General features: G+C 37.3%; 1 protein-coding gene and 1 pseudogene across 2 annotated transcripts in view; both read left to right on the forward strand.

The window, feature by feature from the left end:
* Positions 1-10,512: 10,512 nt before the first annotated feature.
* LOC149001007 (3-ketoacyl-CoA synthase 12 pseudogene) lies at positions 10,513-12,283 on the forward strand (annotated as a pseudogene).
* Positions 12,284-15,043: 2,760 nt separating this feature from the next.
* The window catches only part of PRP40C (pre-mRNA-processing protein 40C), a 41,199-nt gene continuing 30,875 nt past the window's right edge, over positions 15,044-25,367 (forward strand). The window contains exons 1-3 of one of the 2 annotated variants that reach the window (XM_089140864.1): positions 15,044-15,207; positions 18,900-19,227; positions 19,696-19,833. In XM_089140864.1, coding sequence (XP_088996990.1) covers positions 18,907-19,227; positions 19,696-19,833 — 459 coding nt within the window. In that variant the 5' untranslated portion in view covers positions 15,044-15,207; positions 18,900-18,906. The remainder of the gene's footprint in view (positions 15,208-18,899; positions 19,228-19,695; positions 19,834-25,367) is intronic. The other variant, XM_089140863.1, reaches the window with a different exon arrangement.

Below are 25,367 nucleotides of genomic sequence, written 5' to 3' on the forward strand. Positions count from 1 at the left end.
TGATTGGATAGATGTTACAATTGTCACTTCAATGAGGAAAAAAAAAGTGAATTCAATAAAGGTAAATTCCATTGAAGGTCTTGCTTTACTATAAGCTCATGAACCAATCTGGAGCCCCCAAGCCAGGGAGGGGGTAGCAATGCACTTGAGGGGCAATGAATGAATCCAAGGGTCTTTATAGATATCAATACTAAGTCCATTTTTCACTTGTTTCAAGATACCTTCTTTTAGGATACACCTACCCATAAACACACTCCTCCAACCCCAAGAGCATGAGGTGTGGATTTTCACTTCCGAAAGAGGTTTGTCGATCTCTGATGTATTTAGCTAGCATGACTCTAGCTCATAGTGAATCAGGAGATGTTAAGAGTCTCCAACTTTGTTTGGCAAGAAGGGCTTTATTAAAACAACTAACATCATAGGAACTTAGGCCACCTTCTTGCTTACTTCTGCAAATGGTATCCCGTTTAACCCAATTAATGTCCCTACCCTAGCCATTTCCCCACCAAAATTGAATGATCATTTGAGTCATTTTCTCATATAATTATTTGGGAATCATAAAAAAGACATAGCATAGATTGGAAGGGCAAAAAACGACTACTTTGACGAGGACTTCTTTTCCTGCATGGGAAAGAAGTTTCCCCTTCCAACTAGCCAATTTAGATGCCATCCTATCTAGGATGAAGGAAAAAGTTTGGGCCTTGGATTTACCTATTGAAAATGATGAGCTAAGGTAAGTACCATGAGATTGTACATCCTTCATATCTAGAATGCAAGCAATATCAGCCTTTGATATTATCTGGAGTCTTTGAGTTGAATAAGACTGTAGACTTGTTTGGGTTAATATATAATCTTGACACCTGTTCATATTCTTGTAAAATGATATGAATTTGGAAAGCACAAGTAATCAAAGCTGAAAAAATAACATATAATCTTCAACAAAAAACAAACGATTAATTTTTGGGGCATGATAACAATTTTTATTCTTGCAATGTATGAATTCCATGGTTTGACATTAATCTCTAGGAGAAGGACTCTTGACATAGAATGAAGATATAGGGACTCAAAGAGCAACCCTGCTTAATACCTCTCCAGGGAATAACATTTTTGGATAATGCCCCATTGATCTTGACTTGGAATTCCATTGTAGTGATATGTAATAGAACCTATTGCACCCACATACTACAAATCCCAATCTCTTTAAAGTGTGCTCAATATAAGACCATTTCAGATTGTCATATGCTTTACACAAGTCAAGCTTAAGTGTCATGTGTCTATTCTTAGAGTTCAATTTTTTAAGAAAGTGCAAGTATTTATGAGCCAAATAGATATTATCTAAAATGGCTCTATTTGAGACAAAGACACTTTGAGTTAAGCTAACAATGGTGCCCAAAATATGTTTTAATCTATTAGCTAGACATTTTGTAATGACTTTGTAAAGGGTAGTGCACAATTAATGGGTCAAAAATGAGACATCTCTTGTGGGCTATACTTCTTTGGGACTAGGAAGATCACAATTTTATTCAGACTTTTGAGCATGAAATTCCTCTTAAAAAAATACTGGACCCCCTTCATTAAGTTTGGACCACAATATTTTACTGTTTTTGGGAAAATGTGGTAGGAATACCATCAATAGTGGGAGCCTTGGTTCCTTTCATTTGTAAGATTATTATTTTAGGATGAGTGAAGGGTTGTCTGAAGCTATAATGCATGTAAGGGTACAAATAAGAAAGTCCAGAAGTAAAAGAGGAGATGATGAAACAAAGATAAAAGAGAAGTGTATACAGATTTCATTATGAATCAAGGGTGAATGTTTTTTTTTACCACAACATTCGTAGATTCACAAAACTTTGCAGAGTTTGATTACGTGTTCCAGAATATCCTCTGACAATAACTTAAAAACTTACAATAAATTGCTGTAGTGAAAGAAAAGTAGGCCAGAGTTCTAACTCCTAAATATAATTGCATTTGCATTAGTTTTATACATTAAGAATTCAATGGAAGATTCAAACCATGATCACTAAAAATGCTTACTCAAAAAAAAAAAAAAAAATGTTGACTACTAAAGTTGACTTTGAAACAAGATTTCAGGATGATCTGGTCTTAGCCAGAAAATGAAAATTTTCCTCTGTGTCGCTTTCACATTGGCCCTAACTTGAAGACAAAGTCATTTACAGTCGTCTGCTATCATTGAATGCATTAAATTTTCTTTACCCAAAAACAAAAGTTGCATTAAATTTGGCTTCTCCACCCCTAAAATTTTGGATTCCAGAATTATTTTTTTTACTCTAAGAAAATGATTGCGATGCATTTGGAAGGCAAGCAGAAATAGTTATGGTAGTAGATAGAGCTTCAGTGTTGCATAATTAATGCGTAGCACTGAGCTACATACGGTTTGGATGGAATAAATAATCAAGGGTAAAATCTCGACCACCTGATTTTTATGTTTTTTTTTAACTTTTTCAACCATACCTCTCTGTAATAAAAAATATATATATATGTAAAAATGAGTGTTCAAAATTTTGACCTCGACCACTCGGGGAAATTGTGTTAATACATAGCTCTAAATGCATAGCACTGAAGTTGAATCTTATTGTAATACAAGCTTTGGCTGGTCCAGATCCGTTTGTATAAATGGTCTCTGAGTAAATATTTTGATTCTTCCAAATTACTACCTTCAATTAAATGCTTGTCCATGGCGTGTGAGGGAGAGAGAGAAGGAGAAGTCACTTTCATGTCATCAATTTTATTTTCATGATCCATAATCAGTAACTGCAAACCTAACTTGATCCATTTATTTCATGATGGACTTTGTTCAAACATTGGAGAATCTTCTAGTCTATATGAGTAATACAACTGTGGAGTGTATGAAGTAAAAAGACTAAATTATCCTTCTCCCTTTTATCCTAAGGTAAGAAAAGAACCATACATTTAGATAACTAGTATAGTCATCCATCTCCTATTACATTTTAAAAGATATTCTCATTTTCAGAGCATGGTCTAATGAAAACACATGAAAATTTTAACCCTAAAATGAAAACAGTTCGAGGGGTTTTCCACCTCTCGTAGAATCAGGATAATCATTTTACCTTTCGTATCGGTGTATAATAGCACAAGATAACTATCTTTGAAGACGATAGAAAAGTCCAGATCACCTCCCCGTCAAGGGCTTCCTTGACGTTCTTTAACTACACGTAGTATGTGGATATAGTTTGAATATAGATAAAATAATTCAGAAGGTAAGATCTACTTGGCGAGTCCCATATGGGTCTTACACAATTTATGTGATGAAAAAGCATCACGAAAACACACAGTGCTACTCTACTGACATGACGGTGATCTAGACTTGTACATTACGTTACTTCTATGTTGTCTCCAACATCATTTTTCTTTTCAAAGAAACAAATGCATTGAACTGTGGGACACACCCCCATTGAATGACCACCTCACCTACACATAATTATTCCAATATTGGTCTAACAAGGACTCTTCACTTCTACAAGAAATGTAATTGAGTTCCTTATCAAACTATGCCATGTACCTTTAATGCTGAACAACTACACATGTACCTTAATAGCATATATATATCCTTATCATAAGAGAAAAGAGAACCAGAACACAATGTTTTTCTCCCATTAAAATTAGAAAAAACAAGGGGGAAGAGATGGAGAAATCCTTATCTCTAATTAATTTATGAAGGTGAAGTAGTTTAGGGTTGATAGTACTGTAACCATTTAATACTGTCATGCTCATTTGGACCTACTTAGTTTACTTTGTGTCAAGCCCATGGAAGAACATCTATAGTGAGAGAGAGAGAGAGAGAGAGAGAGAGAGAGTGAGTGAGTTGCAGATGGTTTCCCAGTAGTGATCTTTCATTAGTGTCTTGGTCATGGCAATCTAAAGTTCTAAACTTCTAACAAGTCAAAATAAATTGAATAAAGTCTGAAATATGGTGATTAATCTCATCCAAATCCTATCCATTTATATTAATTTAATTTAGTATAATTATTTCTCATCAACCTTGTGATCATTCAATTATTTTCTTACTTGTTTAGTATTTAATTATTTCTCATCCACTTTATAATTTTTCAATTATTTTTCTTACTTGTTTAGCATTTATTTCTCATCCACCTTATGATCTTTCAATTATTTTTCTTACTTGTTGATAGATATATCTTTTATCATCTGGTTGGGTTATTGAATATTCTTGTGAATTCTCACTAAAGACAGTAAAAAACACCAAATACATTTTGGAAAAGACTCATGAAACAGGCAAGAAGGACTAATGACGCCCGATTACAAAGACAAGAAGCCACGAGTGGAATAGGCCAAATCATCAGCTTGCCACAGATGATGCCTTCCTAGCTAGAGCATCAGCAACACAGTTTGCCGCCCTAGAAATGGGCTCTAAAACGAAAGAGTCAGGCCCGCTAAGAAAAACTTTAATATCCTCGACAATGTTGGATATATTGGCCGGAACACAGAAGGAGGGGTTAAGGAGGCAGTTTGTCAATTCCTCACAATCGGACTCGAGAATAACTGACAATGCCCAGCTAATAAGCCAAGAAGACCCATCCTCGAGCCCAACTTCACCTACCGAACCGAAGAGGAACTCAACTTATCCGAACAAGCCCACAGTGGAAGGCCCCGCATCCCGCAAAATAATACCCACCCCCCACTTGCGTTCTCCCACCACGAAAAGTCAACATTCATCTCAACCAACCGAAGGGGTGGTGACCACCTTCAGGCAAATAGCAACATGGGATCTAGCCTCATCTTGCACAAAGAAGACCAAAACCGCATGGGCATGATGAGCTTATGGATGACTCTCGGGGCTCCGGAAGACTTTTAAAGACCAACTCATTCTCGAAATCCAAATGTTCCAACATAAGAAAACCACAAGACTAAAAGTTGAGCCTCAGCTTCGAGTTAAACATGAGCTGATTCCAAAACTCCAAAGATGTAGTAACCGGATGGATTCCTCAGGTAACAAAAGAGAGGTTGCGCCAAACCATATAACCCGCAAAGGGCAAGAAAGAAGGATATGGCCATGATTCACACGGATAGCCACATCTTCCACATGGGATCAATGGGAATTTGTCTCCTCATAAGATTTTCACCAGTAGCATGACCCTGGGCCAAGGCTTTCCATAGAAAAGTCTTCAGTTTTGGGAGGCACTTGCAGTTCCAAACTTTTCCAAACGCAGGCTTATAAGCTCCCATTCGTGGACTCTTGACGATGAGGCTGCTCTTGAAGACCTATAATCTCTCTCATTTGATAATAGATGATATGCCGATTTAACCGAAAAACACCCGCTCTTGGCATGAAAAGACAAACTCAGAACTTTACACTTTATTGGACAATCATTCTTTACCAACTCTAACTACCCTCTTAAGTTACTAAAACTATACACTTTTCGAAATAAATATATGTAATGACTTAGATATACAAATTTCTTTAAGACGGTGGTGATACTATACCAGCTCATTGATGATTTTTCTTCAATAAAGAGCTTAGAAAGGAGAGAACAGAAGACAATAATGAATTAGAAATCAGGTGCAAATAGTGGAAACGGTTCTCATATGCTAGACACCCAAGTCACCTACTCAAAGGAGTAAATTTTATATTGTACAGATCTGTCACTTAAATGAGTGTATATACAAACCTTTGTGCGTTCGTGGAGTTTTTATTTCAGAATCTGCAGTTACCGAATGGGTCAATCATACTCTTTTATGTTTTATCTCAAAAAAAAAAAAAAAAAGAAAATTTCGTTTTTGTGTCTGATTTTAGACCCATTAGCCTTTGTAATGTTTTCACAAGGTGTTGGCGAAGCTCCCAACCTTTAGACTTAAACCAATCTTACTTGAATTCATCTCCCCCCTTCAAGGTGCATTTGTGCCCAAAAGACAACTTACTGATAATATTTTCCTTAATTGCCTATGAAATCTTTCATTCATGAAGACCACTAGAAGGAAGCAAGGCTTTAATGCCCTCAAGTTGGATGTCCAAAGTCTATGATAGAACAAAGTGGAAAATTATTCCTAGTATTTTTTTTTCCTTTCTAGGTTTTGACCCTCATTGGTGTGACTTGGTCTTTAAACTAACCAGTTTTGCATCTTATTCAATCAAATTCAATGGTTGCCCATTCGAATTGTTTTTGGGATCTCGTGGGTTGTGACAAAGCTATCCCTTGAGCCCCTATTTGTTTATTTGTGTAATGGGGGTTTTGTCCTGACTCTTGAATGAATACAGAAGCCTTGGTTTGTTTAAGGGGATTAAGATGGCCCCAGGTGCTCCCGAAATATCACACCTCTTTTTTGCTGACGATACATCATACATTTCTCTTTTGTCGTGTAGAAATTGATGATGTTTTATCTTTAATGGTTGTGTTGGGGCTGTTCTACGATATAACAAGTCAAGAAATTAATTTTGAAAAAAGCGGTGCATTCTTTAGCCATAACGTTGAACCCTATGTCAAAAGCAAGATCATGTTGATCCTTGACATTTTTGGAATGAAAAAAAGAGTGTTGTACATGGGCACTAATATGTTCTTTGAAAAATCTAAATGTAAAAATCTTAGCTTCCTTCTGGGAAATATTAACAAGACACTTGCAAGTTGGAAGGCTGGTGTGTTGTCAAATGTGGGGAGAGAAGTTCTTATCAAATTGGCTCTACAGCCTCTAGCTATATATCACATGCAGTGTTTCCCCCCTGCCTATCTCTCTTTGTAGGGAGATTGATTGCTTTTGCCAAAAGTTTTGGCTTGAGAACGCATCAAAGAATAAGCAACTTACTCTTATCAGTTGGGAAAAGTGCTGTCAACCCAAATCTAAAGGAGGGCTAGGGTTCAAAAAAATTGAGGATCTTAATTCTGCCTTATTACTTAAGAAAGAGTGGAGACTCCTTAATGAGCCCGACAATTTGTGGGCATCCACCCTTAAGGTGAAATATTTGTCCAAGACTTCTTTTTTCAATCCCAAAGTTCGAAAGAAAAAAGGGATCCTGGCCCTGGAATAGTATTTGTAGCATTATTCCATAACTTAAGGGGATGATTAAAAGAGGGTTGGAAATGGAATTGAAACCTCCTTCTGGCTTGATCCTTGGCTTCCTGAGGGGCAATATATGGTCAAGACTTTTCAAATGTCACTGTTTGGGCACCAAATATGATAGTGGCACAGATGACTCAAAATTTGGAGTTCAACAGGGAGTACCTCTCAACTTTCTCCTAGCTCTATCCCTTCCTATTTGGTTCTAACATCCTCATATAATAAGTGGGTTTCAAAATTCTCTTCCTATGGCGAGTTCTCTGCTAAGTTGGTGGGGTGAGCATTGCGAAGACAAAAACACCTACCACTTTGCAATAGCTTCAAAAATTGATGGAAATTTTTCTATAAACTCCCCATACCCCTGAAATTTAAATATTTCTTTTGACGTCTATTGAATGTAGGACTATCAGTTAAAACTAGTCTATCCCGATGGTCGAAAATGGATACTATCTGCGAATTATGCGAAGATAAAGTAGAGACTCTTTGGCATGTTTTCCTATCGTGCGAATGGACTAAGAGGATCTGGGCGATAGGACCTCTGGGACTCAGAACTCAATTTCTGAATACAGACTCTTTTCTCCACTTAGGTGCCTGCACATTAGCTGTCGACACAACTACATAAAGGAGTAACCCAATGGTTTTTTTTTTCTTTTCTAATTTCATTATTAAGTGCTACTCATTATGGATAGAACGGAATTTCATAGTGTTTAATAAGCAAAGACCTAATCCATATAGAGTTTTGAATAATGTACATAGATGGTAGAATGAAGTTCAACTGCAAAACCTATTGAATCAAACAATCCCATAATACATAAGGGAACATGTCTAGCTTATGATAATTTATCTATAATTAATTCATCTATCTTATTCTGTGCAGGGGTACCTAATGAATTTTTAAAGGACACAAGCTGGAGTACGAGGATTTGCGGAGATGGCAAAACAATAAAAGTGAAGACGGGACGATTTGATCATAGGGACTTGACGGGTGCTATCCTATGTGGAATAGAGGAAGGATTGAAACTAGCTAAGTAACCCAAATTTGGTGCAACGATGATAATCTCACAAATCTTTTCCCCAAGGCACCAACAACTGTATGACCTCTCCAACGCCTACAGACGATTTAGCCTTAGCAACAAAATTGAAACAAGCCAAGTGCTCCAAACTTTAAATCTCCCATACTCCTCAATCTTTTTGTTAAAATGGCAACCTTGAATGATCACTCTCAATAGCCAAGTAATCAGACTGACTAATTTAGATCTTTGTTTTAATGTTAACCTTAAGGACATCTTGGATGCATATATGTATACTTTCAAGTGATTTCTAATAGAAATTTCTGTTTCTCTGATAAAAAAAATGAGTGTAATGGGGACAGATCTCATACTCCCATAAAATGTGGAGATTTGTCTCAATCTCTTCCTGTGTTTGTAGCAATCTTGTTGACTCTATTCTATTGATTGGTGTATACCAGTCTTGTACTAGATGGTACACATACCTCAAAAAGGAGTGGATTTTATATGATTAGCATCTAATGTTCTAAAAGTGAGTTGGGATCTTCTATCAGCGAGGGTAGAGTCTTGTTTTTTCACTATGGGGTTCACCTCTGGCCCACCTTGTCAGTGCTCAAAGATGAGTTCCCCTTTTAAATGTATGTTGAGAGGTGTGAGGAGAGCACAATGACCCAGACTTCTAAAAGTTGGACCTAAAGAAGTTCTCTTTATTTAGAGGAAAGTTAAGTGAAGCCAAAGAGGCTTTGCGGGGGTAAGAAGGGAGAGAAAAAAGAGCATTAGTAAAAGCGTATGCACATGATAAGATTTACATGATTCACTCAGAGGCTATGTCTAAGACTAACAATACATGATTTTTTTTTTTTTTAAACTACGAAAAGGAAGAAAAGTTAAAACCCTAACCATATTCTACTCCTCTCAACCTTTTGAAGAACTATAAATACAGAAACAAATGAAAACCCTACTTTAAAGGAAAAAGACCAAAATGCCCAAATAGTTGCAGGCTCATAACCAGTCATTTCGAAGAGCTCAGAATTTGAACATCCCCATAACCTACCCAACTACAGCCAACATTGAAAAAATGAAGATTCCAAAGCATTTGACCTAAAAATGTTTTACATGGTGAAAATTAATCTTCACAACAAAAAAAACCCTTCTCAATAGAAAATTGATTCCTCAAAATGCACCCAATTAGCAAGTTACCAATCAACATACCTAGAAGTTGTTTGCAAGTAGACCAATTGGAATTAATTAACATTATAAATTGAATTGAAGGGCATGCATGTGGTTTTGATATCAACAGGCATGCCAGGAACTGCCATACTGTATCTTGAGTATGTAATGAATGGTAGCATTAAATGCTTCTTCAGTTTCATTCACCACACATGCACAGCATAAATGATGGTAACAGTAAAGATTTGGGAGAGCTAAACGCATGATAAGAAAATATTCTTCCACATTTCTTCAAAAGAAATCAGATTTTTTTTACTGAATTTATTGGGTCGACTTCTAAATTTTACATGGATAATTGTTGGAGACTTGTCGATATTCATTGTTCAAACAACTTTTCCAGAATTTTTTTTTCCTGTGAATGAGATTTTTCTACATCATGACGAATGGAGGTGGAAAATCAGTCATAATTTCACGCACAAAATTCCAGTTGAGTGATTCAACTAAAGCAGAAGTATATCAATGATGATCATAAATATTTCTCTTTATAAATGCACCACCAAATAATTCTTTCTTAGAACATAACTAAGGGTTTATTATTATAAACTTAAAAACTTTGACTATAGCTGTGGTTTGAGATTAGGGCATCGAATAGTTTCTTAGGAATAATTATTGGGTTATGACTGCCTAGGAAAATTACTCCTGAACTCTGCTTATACAAAAACATTTGGCACTGAGTTCTTTGATCAAGAAGAAGGAAAACTCAAACTAACCCTTTAAGCACACAGGTGATTATACCTTAACCCTCATTACCTTTCAATTTTTATTCATAACCAAACAAATTAAAAAAAAAAAACAACCCTAAAATTTCCTTTAACCTCATGGGTTGCAGGGTTGGTATGGAGTAAATAAGTCCATATTCCATAATTAATTCAGCCAACCAGTTGGTGGTTGTTGTGATGTATATATATCCCTAATCCCTTTCTTATTAAATTTTTTTTCTCACTCTTTCTTTCTTGTAGTTTCACTTTATTACCCGTTGGTTGGAGTTGGAAGTTGAATTGCATTAACCACTAGTCTACCGACAACTGCATTAAGACTAGAAATGTCTCACTCATTAAGGGAAGAATGGGTACCTATTTTGACCTGGATTCACTGTTCCAATTTCCAAACAAGATGAAAAAGATATCAGATCATTTCCAGCCATCCAATTGGAGTCCTTCTTATCAAGTATCTCATGAAAACAACTCTGATACCTCTATAAATGTCTACAAAGGTCAGGCAAGTTTGAGACACTCAGACACAAACACACTCTTGCCTTCTGTCTCTCTCTCCTCCTTCTTTCTCTCACATTCATGGAGCTTTCCATGATTATTTTGGCAGGATTAGCTATTCTCTGCTCTCTATTCTTTCTTTGGAAACTCATTAACCAATGGAGAGTCCAAAGCTGCTATGTATTAGCCTATGAGTGTCACAAACCATCTGAAGATAGGAAGCTGGACACAGCACAGTGTGGTGAAATCATCAAACGTAACAAGAACCTGAGCCTTGAAGATTTCAGGTTTCTCTTAAGAATGTTTGTTCGTGCTGGCATTGGTGAAGAGACATATGGCCCAAGAAATATCATTGCTGGAAGAGAAGAATCACCAACCCTCAAAGATGCTGTCTCAGAGATGGAAGAGTTCTTCTATGAAACACTTGATAAGCTCTTCAGAAAAACTGGAGTTTCACCTTCAGAGATCTCCATGCTTGTTGTCAATGTATCCATGTTAGCTCCAGAACCTTCTCTGGCTGCAAGGATAATCAACCATTACAAGATGAGAGAAGACATCAAAGTCTTTAACATATCTGGTATGGGTTGTAGTGCAAGTATTATTTCTTTGAGTGTTGTGAATAACATCTTCAAAACTCATAAGAACTCGTTAGCTATCATGGTAACTGCTGAATCTATGGCTCCAAACTGGTATACAGGGAAAGATAGATCCATGATCCTTACAAACTGTTTGTTTCGTTCTGGTGGTTGTTGCATTTTATTGACTAACAGACCAAGCTTAAGGCATAAAGCTTTGTTTAAGCTTAAGCATTTGGTTACTACTAATCTTGGTGCCATTGATGAAGCTTACCAGTGTGCCATGCAAACTGAAGATGAGCATGGAAGGAAAGGTTTTAACCTCAACAAAGCTCTACCCAGTGTTGCTGCTAGAGCTATGGTTGAGAACCTTAAGGTGATGGCACCTAAAATTCTTCCGATAAGAGAACAGGTACGTTATATGGTGACAAGATATCTTAGGAAATGGAAGAGGGGTGGAGAGATCAGCAAAGGAGGAGGAGTTAATTTCAAGACTGGTGTGGATCACTTCTGTCTTCATGCAGGTGGACGAGCTGTTATTGATGGTGTTGGTAAGAGCTTAAAGCTTTCTGAATATGATTTAGAGCCTACAAGAATGGCTCTTTATCGATTTGGAAACACTTCTGCAAGTAGTCTCTGGTATGTTTTGAGTTACATGGAAGCTAAGAAGAGGTTGAAGAAAGGTGATAGAGTGATGATGATAAGCTTTGGTGCAGGTTTCATGTGCAACAGTTGTTACTTGGAAGTGAATAGAGATTTGGAAGATGAGAATGTATGGAAAGATTGTCTTTCCAGGTACCCACCGAAAACCCTAGTGAACCCATTCATGGAGAAGTTTGGTTGGATCAATGATGAAGGTGTGGGCGATGACATGGTCGAATTTTATAGGATGCTTTGAGTCTCTAAATTTTGCTGATCAGTGTCTCCTATAATATAGTTGCAGGTTTTTATTTTCATATTTAATGTCTCAATTATGTTGTGTGTGGTTGGTCAGAAAAATATAGTACAACTGATGGAAAGCTTAGATATAGGAATTTATTGTGGCTTTCCTGCCAAATTGTACCACTGGAGGATTGATTAATGTTTCCTTTTTTTCTTTTTTTTTTGGGGGGGCCTTTTTAGGGTCCAATTGATTATTGTCAATCATAGAATTCCATTATATCTGATGGTTGGAAGAATAAGAAATAAAGTGTATTCTTACCAAGCAGATTTTGGTCCAGAGATTTCAGAAATTGAAATCTTTTGTTAGTATTAATTTGAAGTATTCTAAGTAAATTAGAATTAATCAAAATCCATGTGATATGGTACTTCAGTTTCTAAGAAAAAACTCTATATATTTCTTTGGGAAAGGAGGACAAGCGCAACTCAAAATGAAATTCATTATATTAACCATCTAAGAGTTGCTTAGTCGGTAATGACCGACAACTCACTCTTTGTGAAGAGGTCACGGGTTTGACGTTCCCTATGGAATGAATATATAATAATATCCACCCTCTAATATCAAGCTACCAACTCCCAAAAAAAAATCATTATATTATTCATGCATTACCAATTTAAAAATTGAAACGTTTCATTGCCTATTTTATAATTTCTAAAATTGACTGAGCCTTTAATTACGAAGTCATGTTCAAAGACATGACAACCATAGCATATCACCTCTAAATTTGATCCCCTCATGAGTTCCTCCTCCTTTGACTAGAAGGTAATCAAACGCAACTTAGAAGAATCAAAAAGAACCTCTTAATATGTGATATCCGATTCCACCCTCTAAAAAAATGATTATTAGAACTAATTCCACCTAATTTTGAAAAGAGCAATATAGTTCTCTCTAGTCTAAAGTGTAATTGTAAGAATTATTTTCACTAAATGCATTTTCTTTTATTATAAATTTTTTTTAAATCTAATAAAAAATTAAAAGTATATCTTTTTTAAATATATTGCAGAAACATGTAATCTACACTATTTAATTTTTCTGTTATTAATATCATAAAGCAATGGAATTTTCTCCCTATTTTGAGAATTCTACTGAATTTCTTGAATTGAAAAATAAAAAAAATCAGTATGGAAAGATGTCTAAAAGAGAAAGAAGCTGGACTGATAATGTTTTGGGCTAGATTTTAAATGTGATTATGGATGGGTCCTTGAAAGCACTATGATGGTGTTCAGGGCCTTATGTGAAAAAACAAAATAATTTTAAGTGGGTTATTACAATAGCATGAACATCAATGAGAATCATGACCTAATTTATATGGTAGAACTTAATCAATTACAACCTAATGTAACTAACAAAGGCCTACAATGAAAATAATAGAAAGGGAATCCAATGTTGAACGTTATTCAGTTCTCACTGTGTAGATGTTAAGCATGGCTGCATGGGGTTCACACTGTGTGGAGGTTCTCATCATGTCCTTGCTTTTATAGTTAACATATATATGCAGTGTTTTCAATGTGATCTGTTTGCATCTATATGTGGGATAGCACACTAATGAATATGGTACTATGCCTTCCCCAACTTCAGCTACCCATTGTAAAGGTTTCCTTGGATAAATGCAAAGCAAACAATTGGTTGTGGCATCATTGTCATGCCTTCTCTGCAACATGAATGCACATAGATAACTCCAGGAAGTAAGTTTGATCTCTCCAGCCCTTTAATTAGAGTCATTGGATGTTGTTGTTGTGCCCAAATTTGACCCTTCGGTGAACTGCCGAACCCATTGGTCGGCTTTAGAACCAGTTCATAAAAGAAAGTGAGTGTGGGCTAAGTCGAGGAAAGGTAGCCACCTTAGAAGTCTAAGTCATAATTCAAGAACACTGACTTGAGGTGGGGACTTAGCTTAGCTTAGCTTAAATAAGTGAAATGAATAGTAAATGCTCATTATTAGATGTTGCGGTGTAAATGGTATTTATAGCTGAACTTAGTTCATGGTGGTTGGATCATCTAGCTGTTAGACCTTCTAGGGTTTTCCTCAAAACTCTAATCAATAATAAAATCATGCAAGAACTAGAATACAATATTAAATTTAGAGAGTATTGGATATACCTTACACCAGACATGTATTAAAGAAGATTGATACAAACTTTGAATGCCAAATCTGTAGAGTGACGAAGCCTTTTCTAATCTCCTCGTCTTTCTACCGTACCTCTTTCTTGTGAAGAAATAAGAGAACAAAAGAACTTGAGAGCTTGGAGGGACCTCATTATAACTATTTATAATAATAAACCCTAGTCCGGCCACTTTTACAATGGACTGGTTTGGCCCATCTCAAACCTAATGGCAATGCATTGCCCGATGTGTTGAGGACCCCATCAATTATTAATCCCAGTAATTAATCCAAGCCCATATATTGCCTAGGATAAACCTAACACTAGGGTGTCCCGGATTTCCTTTGAGGACATATACATGGCTCATAGGTATATGACTGTTCTGAGGAGTTTAGCTTGACATTGGTGTTATAGTAGAGGTTAATGTTGATAGATCCTAACTTGATCGCTTGACAACTTGCTTACAATGTTGTCCCAGTTAGATAAAGATAAGGTCAACAAATCTCAATTTGGACTCTGGTTTATCTCAAGGTCAATGCTTGGTGATGTTTGGCATAATAGATCTTAAATGATCTACATGAAACAGATATTTGGTTACACACTTGACCAACTATGCTACACTATTACCATCGAAGGGTTACTCGGTAATAACTGGCTCCTCTTAGTGTAGAGGTCATATGTTTGACACTTATGTGGTATTTAAAAAAAAGAAAAAAGGAAAAAAGGAAAAAAAGGAAAAAAGCCCTCTGCTATACTATTACAACTTGTCAGGTCAATCTAGGCTAGGGCATTTTTTTCTGTAAAACGAGCCCAAGAAGTTACAATAGCAGCCCGATAACTCGGGCCCCCATGGCTGGCCCATGAGCCCAACAGGCCCACAATCCATTCCCTAAGAAACCCCTTCGCTCCAGGCAAGTGTTAAACGAAGGCTTTCCGACCTCCGAGATTTTTACTAAAAAGGCCGCTTCAGAGAAGCCGAAGGAGCTGCAGCTCTGCATCTCTTCAACATCGCTGCCAAAGCAGATTGACCTTCTTGAGACCAACAGTGCCATTTTCTCATTCATTCACTCTCTCTTTCTTCTTTCTCTGTATCAGGTTAGTCATTTTGTTCCTACGCTTTTTCGTTACAGATATTTGTCATTCTTCTTCGAATTAAGAGTTCTTCCCGCTGTTGGATTGTTCCTCATCCTCCTTTTTTTTGTGGATATTTATTGTTAGCTAACTCTGCATTTTTCATATCGTGGAGTTGTTTTAACCTGTTTTTGTTTCTGCTGTTGGTACTGTGTTTACGTTAAACCTCGATATGGACGCCTTTTAGAGGGTTGCAGACGAGATGACATTAGGGAAACTGTACAGAGAAAAACATATAAGATAAGTTAAGTGACCAGTTCGAACCCCCAAAAGAAAGAGGGGAAAAAGCATGTTCTTTAGAATGCTTTTCATGAAAAACCTTAAATTTTAGTGGGCCAATTAAGGAACACATCTGGGTGAGGCTCAATTAAGATATTGGGAATTGTTAATTGTTGGTTGCCGTGGGTATTATTTTATTTTAGCAGCTTAACCATCTCTACAATCCTTTTTGACAATTCTACCTCGTGGGATACTTCCTGTGTTTTGTATACAGAAACACTTGCCTTCAAGTTTGGTCATTGAGATCCATGTGGTAATCAATTGTAGCTGAAGTTGAATTTCTTTTTCTCTACATTTTTGGATAATAAACTGTAATGCTATTTCTCAATATGTGAGCAATTTGCTTGTATTATTTAAAAAAATAAGCATCGAAACAGCTGGAAAATATTTGAACTGTAAGAGTAAGACAACCTGGACCCTATGTGGATGTGATCACTAAGTCAGTTTTTGTTGTGATTAAATCATATTTCCTTGTAGGAGAGTGGACTGGTTAGACATGTATATCCACCTCACTAGAGAGATGATGCAGATGGCATTTAGCAATCACTGAAATGCTATCATAATTAAAAAAGAAAAAGAAAAAAGGATGCATGATTCTATGGCTGGAAGTGTCTGAGTAGTTGGATTAAGTCACATGGGGCTTAGTTATGGTTTAAATTTTTGAGTCATTAATTGTAAGCCCATGGGTTGACTTCTCAGTTATTTAATTAAAGCTGGTCAATCATGGGATCAATGTAGTGTTTAAGATAGGGTTAATTGATTGCAACGTTAATCCACATTCTTTAAAAAATAGAAAGTCCAAATTCGAGTCATATGTTAGTAAGGTTATGAAATCATGGTTGAGTGGACCAATTTTGAGGATTTTGTTTATGGGTTTACTTTGTACCAATCTGGAGACTTTAAACATGGTTTCCTTTATCTAGCACTGTGGAGCTTCAGAGTTTGACTGCTGCTGTTTTCATTCCTTCTCTCTCTCTCTCTCTCTCTCTCTGTGAGTGTGTACAAATGTGTTTTTTCTATGCTCTCGTACATTTAGCTTTTGCATTTTGTTGTTTGAAGCATTTTGTATCCACTGATCATTTTATTATTATTATTATTTCTTTCCTTAGCTATGGTTGGTGTAGGTGGAGTTCGACATTTAGATTTCTGTCGCAGTCTTGAATTATAAGACCGTATAGGGAGGTGAAATGAGGATAAACTGAATTGCAAGAAAATTACACATTCTTCCAAGTTGATGTTTGCTTTTACTAAGAAATTGCAAGAAAACTGAGTGGGATCCACCCAATTATTAAGGTGTCATGTGCTGTTCCATGAGTTCCAAAAAATCTCATGATTTTGGTTTGATTCTTCAAATGACTTTTGGGAGAATGAGAAAGTGGGCGATAACAGCTCAAGTCCTATGTCACCGCTTCTTTCATTCAACCAAGCACAAAAGTTTGAGAGAAAGTACCTAAAAAAGTGGAACATTTACACATTCTTCCCCACTCTGTGGACCCTTGAGAACTGTATGCAACAACAATAGCAACATAGCCTTATCCTAGGTTAATGTGATCCACATGGATCCTGGCTCTTCTATCGCTACATTTGGAGTCATACATTACACACATGACCTGAACTCAGCATGTCTTTTGTCACCACCTCTTCTATGGTAATTTTTGGCCTGCCCTAGCTCTTTTGGTTCTCTCAATCTGAATCAAGTAACTCCTCCAATCAGAGTTACTCTCAACCTGGACCAGCTCTGATATTGTCATCCCTTACTGTCCATCCTAGTTATTTCTGCAAATCCATCCCATATCTTCATATCCGTTACACTTAGGTTTACGTATAAGTGTATGATACTTCTTAACTACCCAATAGTCTGCAACATACCTTATCTTGCTGGTTCTATGCTAGCACTATATTTCCTTTTTGAAAGGAGAACATTAATTATGGAGCACTATGGATGCACCTCTTCACTTACATCCATCCTACATCATCATGTGTGTCTCCTTTCTATTTGTGATGAAGCTCATATATTTAGAATAGTTTCTTTGTGTAATCTATCCAATCATCAATATTTGCTACCTCATTTTTGTGCTAGTATGGTTGAAGTTACCATATATTTTGTCATAGTTTTACAGATGTAGTGGAAGGTTGAAAGGATCAATTAGGGGATAATGACACGAGATCTTGTAAGAACCAGCCAATTCAGGTGATGTAAAACTTAGGGTTCTTTTCGAAAATTGGAAGCTAGGGCTGTTTTTTTTTTTTTTGGGGGGGGGGGGGTTTAGGGTAATTGATGCTACGGCTCTGACAGTAAAGGTTTAAAGTTTTGCAGGAAGGTTTTGTTGGCTGAATTTGAGTTTTCAGCAATTTGGAATTAAGGGTTTTAAGTTTTGAAAAATATGGAAAGTTGGGGATTTAGGGTTTAGAGTTTGAGTTTGGGGAAGGGGCTTCTATTGAGTTTCTAACTAGGGAAGGGAGTTGTTTGATCCAGGTATGAGCTGAAACTAGTGGTTGAGCTCTGAAAATTGGGCCTTCCCATAAAAGGTTATAAGACAAAATTCTAGGGTTATAAGACGAAATTGGGGTTTTTTTTAGGAGGGGGTGGTTGTGACTTGAATTGAGTGAATGGGCTTGTGATTTGATGTTGTGGTTCAAATATGGATAAGTTTTAATGGTTAGATACAAGTAATTGAAAAAAAAATACAAAATGATAAACTTAGATGAAATTGAAACTTAGGGTTTTGGATGGTTGGATGGAAGTCAAGGGAATCGAGTGTGGGTTTTGCAGGTTGATTTTGTATTAAATTATTGGCTGAATTGGATTTTGAGTAGATTTTATTGAGCTAGGCTTCCCCACTTTCCACACATATTCAGGCCCATCAGATTGGCAAATTACAAGGTGAATCCATGGGATCAAAGGCATAATACATAATTATGTATATGAACTGACACACAGCTTATTTCTGCTAAAATAAGCTGTAAGTGATTCATCCTTGTCATCTACTTATCTTAAGGACTTTTGATTCCAAGGTTGATCTCTGTAGCTTCAATTTGGTGGCAATCCTTGCTTTTGTCTCATTCACTGAAACATTATCATCTTCAACAGCATACATTAAGGTACCTCAACTTGTATGTCTTTAGTTAAATCATCCATGATAAGTGCAAATAGGTAGGTCATAAGGTTGATCCTTTATGTAATGCAATTGTAATTGGGACTCCACTATCTTGATCCCCACAGTTCTCGAGAAGTTAATTAATGCAGTATCAGATTATTTTTGTTTGTTTGTAACTTTGTGTTTATATAGGTTTAACTGTTGAAGGGTCACTGGAAATTCTATGTTTTCTTTAATGAACATGTTGGTGTCTCATCTTCTTCGTTGTATCTTCCACAGACAATCAATGTCGTCCCCAGGCTGGATATCTCAGGAAGTGCAATCGACGGCTTCTGGAGTAGTTGCTGAAGCCTCTGTCTCTGGACCACTTGGTGGAGGTTCAAATATTGGTCCTCCAACTCCATCTTCTGCTTCTCCAGCTCCAGTTGCTGGCCCACTAACGCCGAAGGGTCCATATAGTACCGCAAGTGATTCAGTGCAAGATCCTGTTAGAGCAAAATTTGTCAATGCACCAGGATATGTGGTTCCTGCATCTTCTTTTACTTACAATGTGGTTCCAAATGCTAACAGTCTGTCTGGAAGCTCTCAGCAACTTTCATCTAGTAATGTTAGTTATCAATTTTTCTCTTCGTGCCAATAAGTCATTAATAGAATATCATTTGGCTAAGGGTTGTTTCTCGTGTGCCCAAGAATCCTTTCCTTGATGAATACTTCAGTTTTTCAACTTGGAAAGGTGAAATGTTGCAGTCCAAACTGTGGATATCTAGGGCGCAGTTTAGATTGGCCACTTGTCAAAAATTTCATTGTGAAATTTTATAATGTATGCCCAGTTTGTTGGCAGTTTCCTTTTGTATTTTGTCATCCATATGTTTTGAACCAGTCTCTGAAAGTTTTAGAGTTGTAATTATGCTGGAATTTGACAGGTGAGCATTGTGCTTATACCCTACCTGGCCAAAGTTTTGCCCCCTGGGTCTGCATCATCTTATTGTTTCTGTCATTATTATTTTTCTTCTCTCAGTTGTAGGCATATTATTTTGCCTTTCTAGTTTAGTTGATTAGCTGGTCACAAATGCAGGCTTTAAAGTCTAATCCAACAAAGTCTGCAGCAACCCTTCAACCTCCAGTACCTGGTCGTACAAGTACCAGTTCATCATACAAAATCTTGCCAGCTGTGGTTGGAACTCCTAGTGGCCCGCAGTTCCAGTCAGGCAGTGTAAGGTTTCTATGCTTTATTATATCAGGACTACCTTCAGTACTATCCATGAACTGGAAAGGATTGTGCATGCAAACAACCTCCCTTTGATGAGTTCCATCTGATTTCTTTCATCACTCATTCTGATGGTCTGACGATTTAAATCCCTCGAATTGTATTCCTCTGTGGTGTTTTAAAAAAAGCTTGGGTTTGGCATGGAAAAGAGTGGAAGTTCATCTATTAGTTCAATGCTTAGTTGAGTTCTCGTAGGTTTTACATATGTGATGGACTAGCATGGTCTCTTGTATGGTTGGCTAGTGTTGTTTAGTGGTAATTGCCCTTAGTTCATTACCCTATCGGCACCTCCCCCCCCGGGCGTGCACGCGAGTTTACTTCGCTGATTATTTTGGGATTTCTTTCTGTGCCTACTTTGTCGGTGTGAGATTTTGTCTTGCTACAGTTTCTAGTTAATTAGGACCCAAATTTCTCTTTTTAAATGAACTATTCCGTCTCTTCACAAGCAACCCTCTTGGCGCACCGCAACCAACTCCACAACCCCCACCCCGACAGTGAAAAGGAAAAAGAAGAACAGGAGTGAGAAATGAATTTGACCTACGAGTAAACAGGTTTGGAATGAGTGACAATATGATGTAGCCTCAATAGGAGTGAGGCAGTAACCGATATTTGTAGAAGAACTGAGTTGATTGTCTTTCATTTGGGGTCAGGGTGGGTGGGTTTTTCTTCTTTTTTTCCTCCCTTTCTTTTCGTGGGGGGGGTGGGGGAGTATAAGGTAATCTTGAAAATTCAATTTGGATGTGCAGGGTAAAGGGTTTTGGAGGCTTTATTTGATAAAAAAATTGTGTCAGGGATGACGAGATAAGAGATTTTTCAAGTTAAAAGCAATTCTGATAATTAGGGATGGGCTTCTTGGATATCAGAAGTATTTTAGGGTTTTAGGCAGTTTGTTGGGATTCACGAGAGCTAAGATTGCCGTTGTTAAATGGGGCAACAAGTGGGTATTATGTGTTCCTAGTCTTGGATGGTTCTAATGGCTAGACTGCCTAGATCTAGGTTAACAATTAGGGTTTCTTTGGTAATTTAAAAATTCAAGAAATGGGCTGGATATGGTTTTGGATGGATGGTTTAATGTGTATCCTGGATTGAATGATGGATCTTTGGATGGGTGATGGGATTGCAACTTGTAAACAGAAAGTGTTCGATTGGGTCTTTGATTAGGCTGCCAAGAGTTAGGTTTTTGAGTTGAGTTAGAATTTGGGATATCAACCCAAGAATTCACCGATTAGAGTTTCTTTATAATGATATGAGGTTTTAGATCTCCTCGATTTAGGGGATGATGTGTATTGGCTTAGGGATGACTCAGGATGGATTTTAATATGTTGCCTCTGCACTGTAGTATGTTCTTGACGATGGAGGTCTCGGAAAACAAAAAAAGGGAAAGACGGGGGTAGGGATGATGATAAAGGACTGATTCCACTGTCACTACGGCGGTTTTATATTACTCACAACTCCAACCAGCAAGCTCATTCTGCAGACATAAGAAGCATGCAACTTAGATGTCACTCACCAAGATTCTGTTTTAGATGGTACTGACCAGAAAAAATCTCGCAATGGAGAGGGAGGTGGCAGCAGTAATTTCACAAGATCCAGTCTACCTTTACTCATCTACAATGGGGTCTTTATTTATTTCTTTATTTGGTTGGGGGAGGGGGTGCGGATGAGTGGGAGTGGCTTAGGTCAGTTGCAAAGTCCTAACTAAAAGGAACAGTAATTATAACTAATAATAGGACTCCTTGCTATTTGCGTGGAGGTGAGTCATGAATTTTAAGTGATCACATGACGTCTAAAATTAAAAAATTGAATATAACTGAAATTGCATCATAATTTGAACTGGTTCAATTTCTAATACAGAATTTGAACTAATTAATTAAGCTGAAATTCTCTACCATCTTGGCGCTTATGTTTTAGGCCCACATGGGAGGCTCATTGGCAGGTAAAAGCATTGAAGAAAGGGTCTGCTGTGAACCTTAGGCTCGTTCCTGGGAAAAAGGGCCCAATTTGGTGCTGGCTCTGCATAACCTTTCTGTTGTAAGATTTGAGAAATCCTGACTTATGTCTGAGTTACATAGTGGGGGCTTCATTTATATTAGTAACTTGCCAAAACAGGAAAATTTCCCAATGCGGAACTATTACAATGAAAATAATGAAAGTAACCTAACAAGACAATTCTACCCTTATATATAAATTAACTACAACTATCTTATTAATAAATTAACTATTACTATTGCCTTACAACACTCCCCCTCAAGTTGGGCGTAGATATTTATCATGCCCAACTTGCCAATGATATTGTTGAAGACTTTGGTACTCAAGCTTTCTGTAAGAACATCAATCCTTTGATTGTTAGAGGTAACAAAAGTAATACGGATCGGTCCAGCCTTGATCTTTTCTTTGATAAGGTATTTGTCAATCTCCGCATGTTTGGTCCTGTCATGCTGTATTGGATTTTGACCTATGTTAATTGCTGATGTGCCATTTGAGTATAGTGTGTAGGTGTATTTAAATCTGATCCAAGCTCTTGAAGCAGCTACTTCAACCACAATTACCTTGAGCCATTGCCCTGAATTCAGCTTTAGCATTTGACCTTGCAACCACTACCTGCTTTTGCTCCTGCAAGTCTCCAAGTTGCCTTCTACTATATATATATATAATAACTAGAGGTAGATCTTCTATCATCAGGATACCCTACTTGATCTGCATCTATGTATGCCTCAATTTTTAACTGTCCATGAGCTGAGATTAAAATCCCTTTTCTTGGAGTAGCCTTTAAGTATCTCAAGATCTACTATGTTGCATCCAGATATAAGAAGTAGGGATCATGCATATGCTGGCTAACAAAACTGGCAGCAAATGTGATATCTGCTCTTGTATGAGATAGATAGATAAACTTTCCAACCAACTTCTAATGGCTCATCTTGTCAACCGGTTCTCCTTTTGCCTTCAAGTGTAGGTTGGGCTCAATAGGAGTTTTAGGCGGTTTACACCCTAACATCCCAGTTTCTTTTAGCTGATCCATAGTACACTCCTTTGAGAGAGGGAAACGCCATTGGCCGAATATGCTAATTCCACCCCTAGGAATTATTTGAGCTTCCCCATATCTTTTCAAATTTTGGTCCTCAGAAAGGTCTTCAAGGTTGAAACTCCTCACTGCGAAGTGTGATCACAATATCATCCACATACACTAGAAGTATAGTAGTATGAGAATTCTCTATCTTGATGAACAAGGTACGATCTGCATTGCGCTGTTTGTAGCCAATCAAAACCATGGCTTTATGAGATCATCTAAACGAAGCCCTTAGAGATTGCTTTTGCCCATACAATGCGCTCTTTAACTTGCACACTTTCCTATGAGTCTTAGTGGAAGCATATTTAGTTGGTACATCCATGTATACCTCGTCTTAAATTTCTCTATGGAGGAAAGTATTCTTCACATCTAGCTACTACAAGCTCCACCAGCTATTCACTTTAACGTGAATTGTATTCATCTCGGCAATTGAGACGGATGTTTCTTGATAATCTATTTCATAAGTTTGAGTGGAGCCCTTGGCTACCAATCTTGCCCTGTGTTTGATGATAATTACCCATTTGCACATAACAGTCTGCCTTCTTGTAGGCAAAGACACCAGTTTCCACATCCTGCTTTTTTTGCCAAAGCTCTCATTTGTCATCCATTGCTTCCTTCCAGTTTGGGTGAGACAATGCTTCTTGCCATTGTGTTAGGAAAAGCAGTAGAGAACAAAGAGGAAACAAAGCTTTGAAAGTTTGGGGTAAGGGACTGTGATGCAGAATTGAAGACATATTTACGAAAGAAGAAGCCCATTGGGTTAGGCCCATCAAAGGCCTAAAGTTGTCATCTGAATCAGCCCATGGCTTTCATGGGCTAGGGCTGTTTTATTGGGTTAAAGTTAGCCCACATATGTTGAACTTTATAGTCTAGACCTAAGCCCAAGTTTAGATTTTAAAAAGTCAATAAAAGGGGCTGTGGTTTGAAAATAAAAGAGCTCATTGTCAAAGGAGTTTTCCTTTGTCAAAGAGGTAGGTAGTAGTTGAGTTATTAATAGGTAGGTGGTGTTAGCTAGTGGTTGGGTGTTACCATTAGTGTTTATGTCTCTTTAGAATGCTATATAAAGAGACTTATGTAAGAGGTAAAGACACAACTTATGAATTGAAATCAAATTGCTTGCTAGCATTCCTCCTCTTTGGAGAACCCTTGTGTTTGATCAAGGTAGGTTGGTGTTCGATCCAATCGATCCACCTTGCGGTGTGAAACCCGGGTGTTACTTTGTTGTCCTTATTGTTCTCTTAATTCTCTTATATTGTTCCATCCATTCTTCTTTATAGCATACTGCTGTTTTGAAGACTTAGTTAGTCCTTGTTCTTAAACCAATATCCTTGTTCTACCACTTCAGTTTTCAGCTTTTCATTATATCTGAATTTTATCTATCTTAAGTCTATCAAATCTGAAGTTGATTCCCTGTGAAAGGTCCTATTTGGCTACTGTTTTGATCATTCAAATACAGTACTACATTAGACTGATATAAAACAAAATTGGAGATAGGGTTTTTAGTGCATATACGTGGTTGCTTTCTCAATGCAATTGGTAAGTCCAAATTGGGATCAATAGATGGTTTAGAAATAGACTCACTAGGAGCAGGAGCTTTCAGCTAGCTCAATACATAAGCTTTCAATTAGCTTAGTACATAAGGGGGATCTTTTCTCATGGATTGCCTTTGATCAGTCTTCAAAGGCCTTTCATTATACTTATTCACCCGCTGTTCTTGTCGGGTCACTCCATCCTCCACGGGAGGATCATCAGTAGGAATCTTAGGAGAAATATCTGAGGAGGAACAAGAACTGAAACTTCTTCACTAGTACACTCGCCCTGAAGAGGTGTAGGGGTAAAGAAATGAATTTGTTCTTGCCATCCTTGAAGACAACATCCATGGAGACTAACATACGATGAGAAGCGAGGTGATAACACTTACAACCTTTTTGGGTAGCATGATAACCCAGAAAAATATACTGGAACCCACATAAGTCCAACTTACCATGAAGATGGTGGTTTTAGGCAAAGGCAATACATCCGAAGACCTTAGGTGGGATAGTAAAGGCTGCTGTCCCTAATAGGATCTTAAGGGGACAGCGTTGTTGTTACACCCGGGATGACATTCAGTTAATCAAATAGGCTGCAATAAGGATTAACATCCCCCAAAACCGAGGAGGCACATTTATAGTAAACATCAAGGAAAATGTTAGCTCAAGAAGATGCCTATTCTTGCGTTTGGCAACCTCATTTTGAGGTGGTGTGTCGACACAACTGATCTGGTGGATGATCCCATGGTCAGCTAGGTAAGAGGAAAATGCCCCACCCAAATACTCAGTCCCATTATTTGTGTGTAGGATTTTTACTGTGCCCCAAACTGCTTGCTAACCACTTTGTGAAAAATTTGGAAACATGAAAGAAATTCACTTTTTTG

This window comes from Hakea prostrata, chromosome 11, assembly GCF_041222555.1.
Source record: "Hakea prostrata isolate BN-2017 chromosome 11, UWA_Hpros_2, whole genome shotgun sequence".
Lineage (NCBI taxonomy): Eukaryota > Viridiplantae > Streptophyta > Magnoliopsida > Proteales > Proteaceae > Hakea > Hakea prostrata.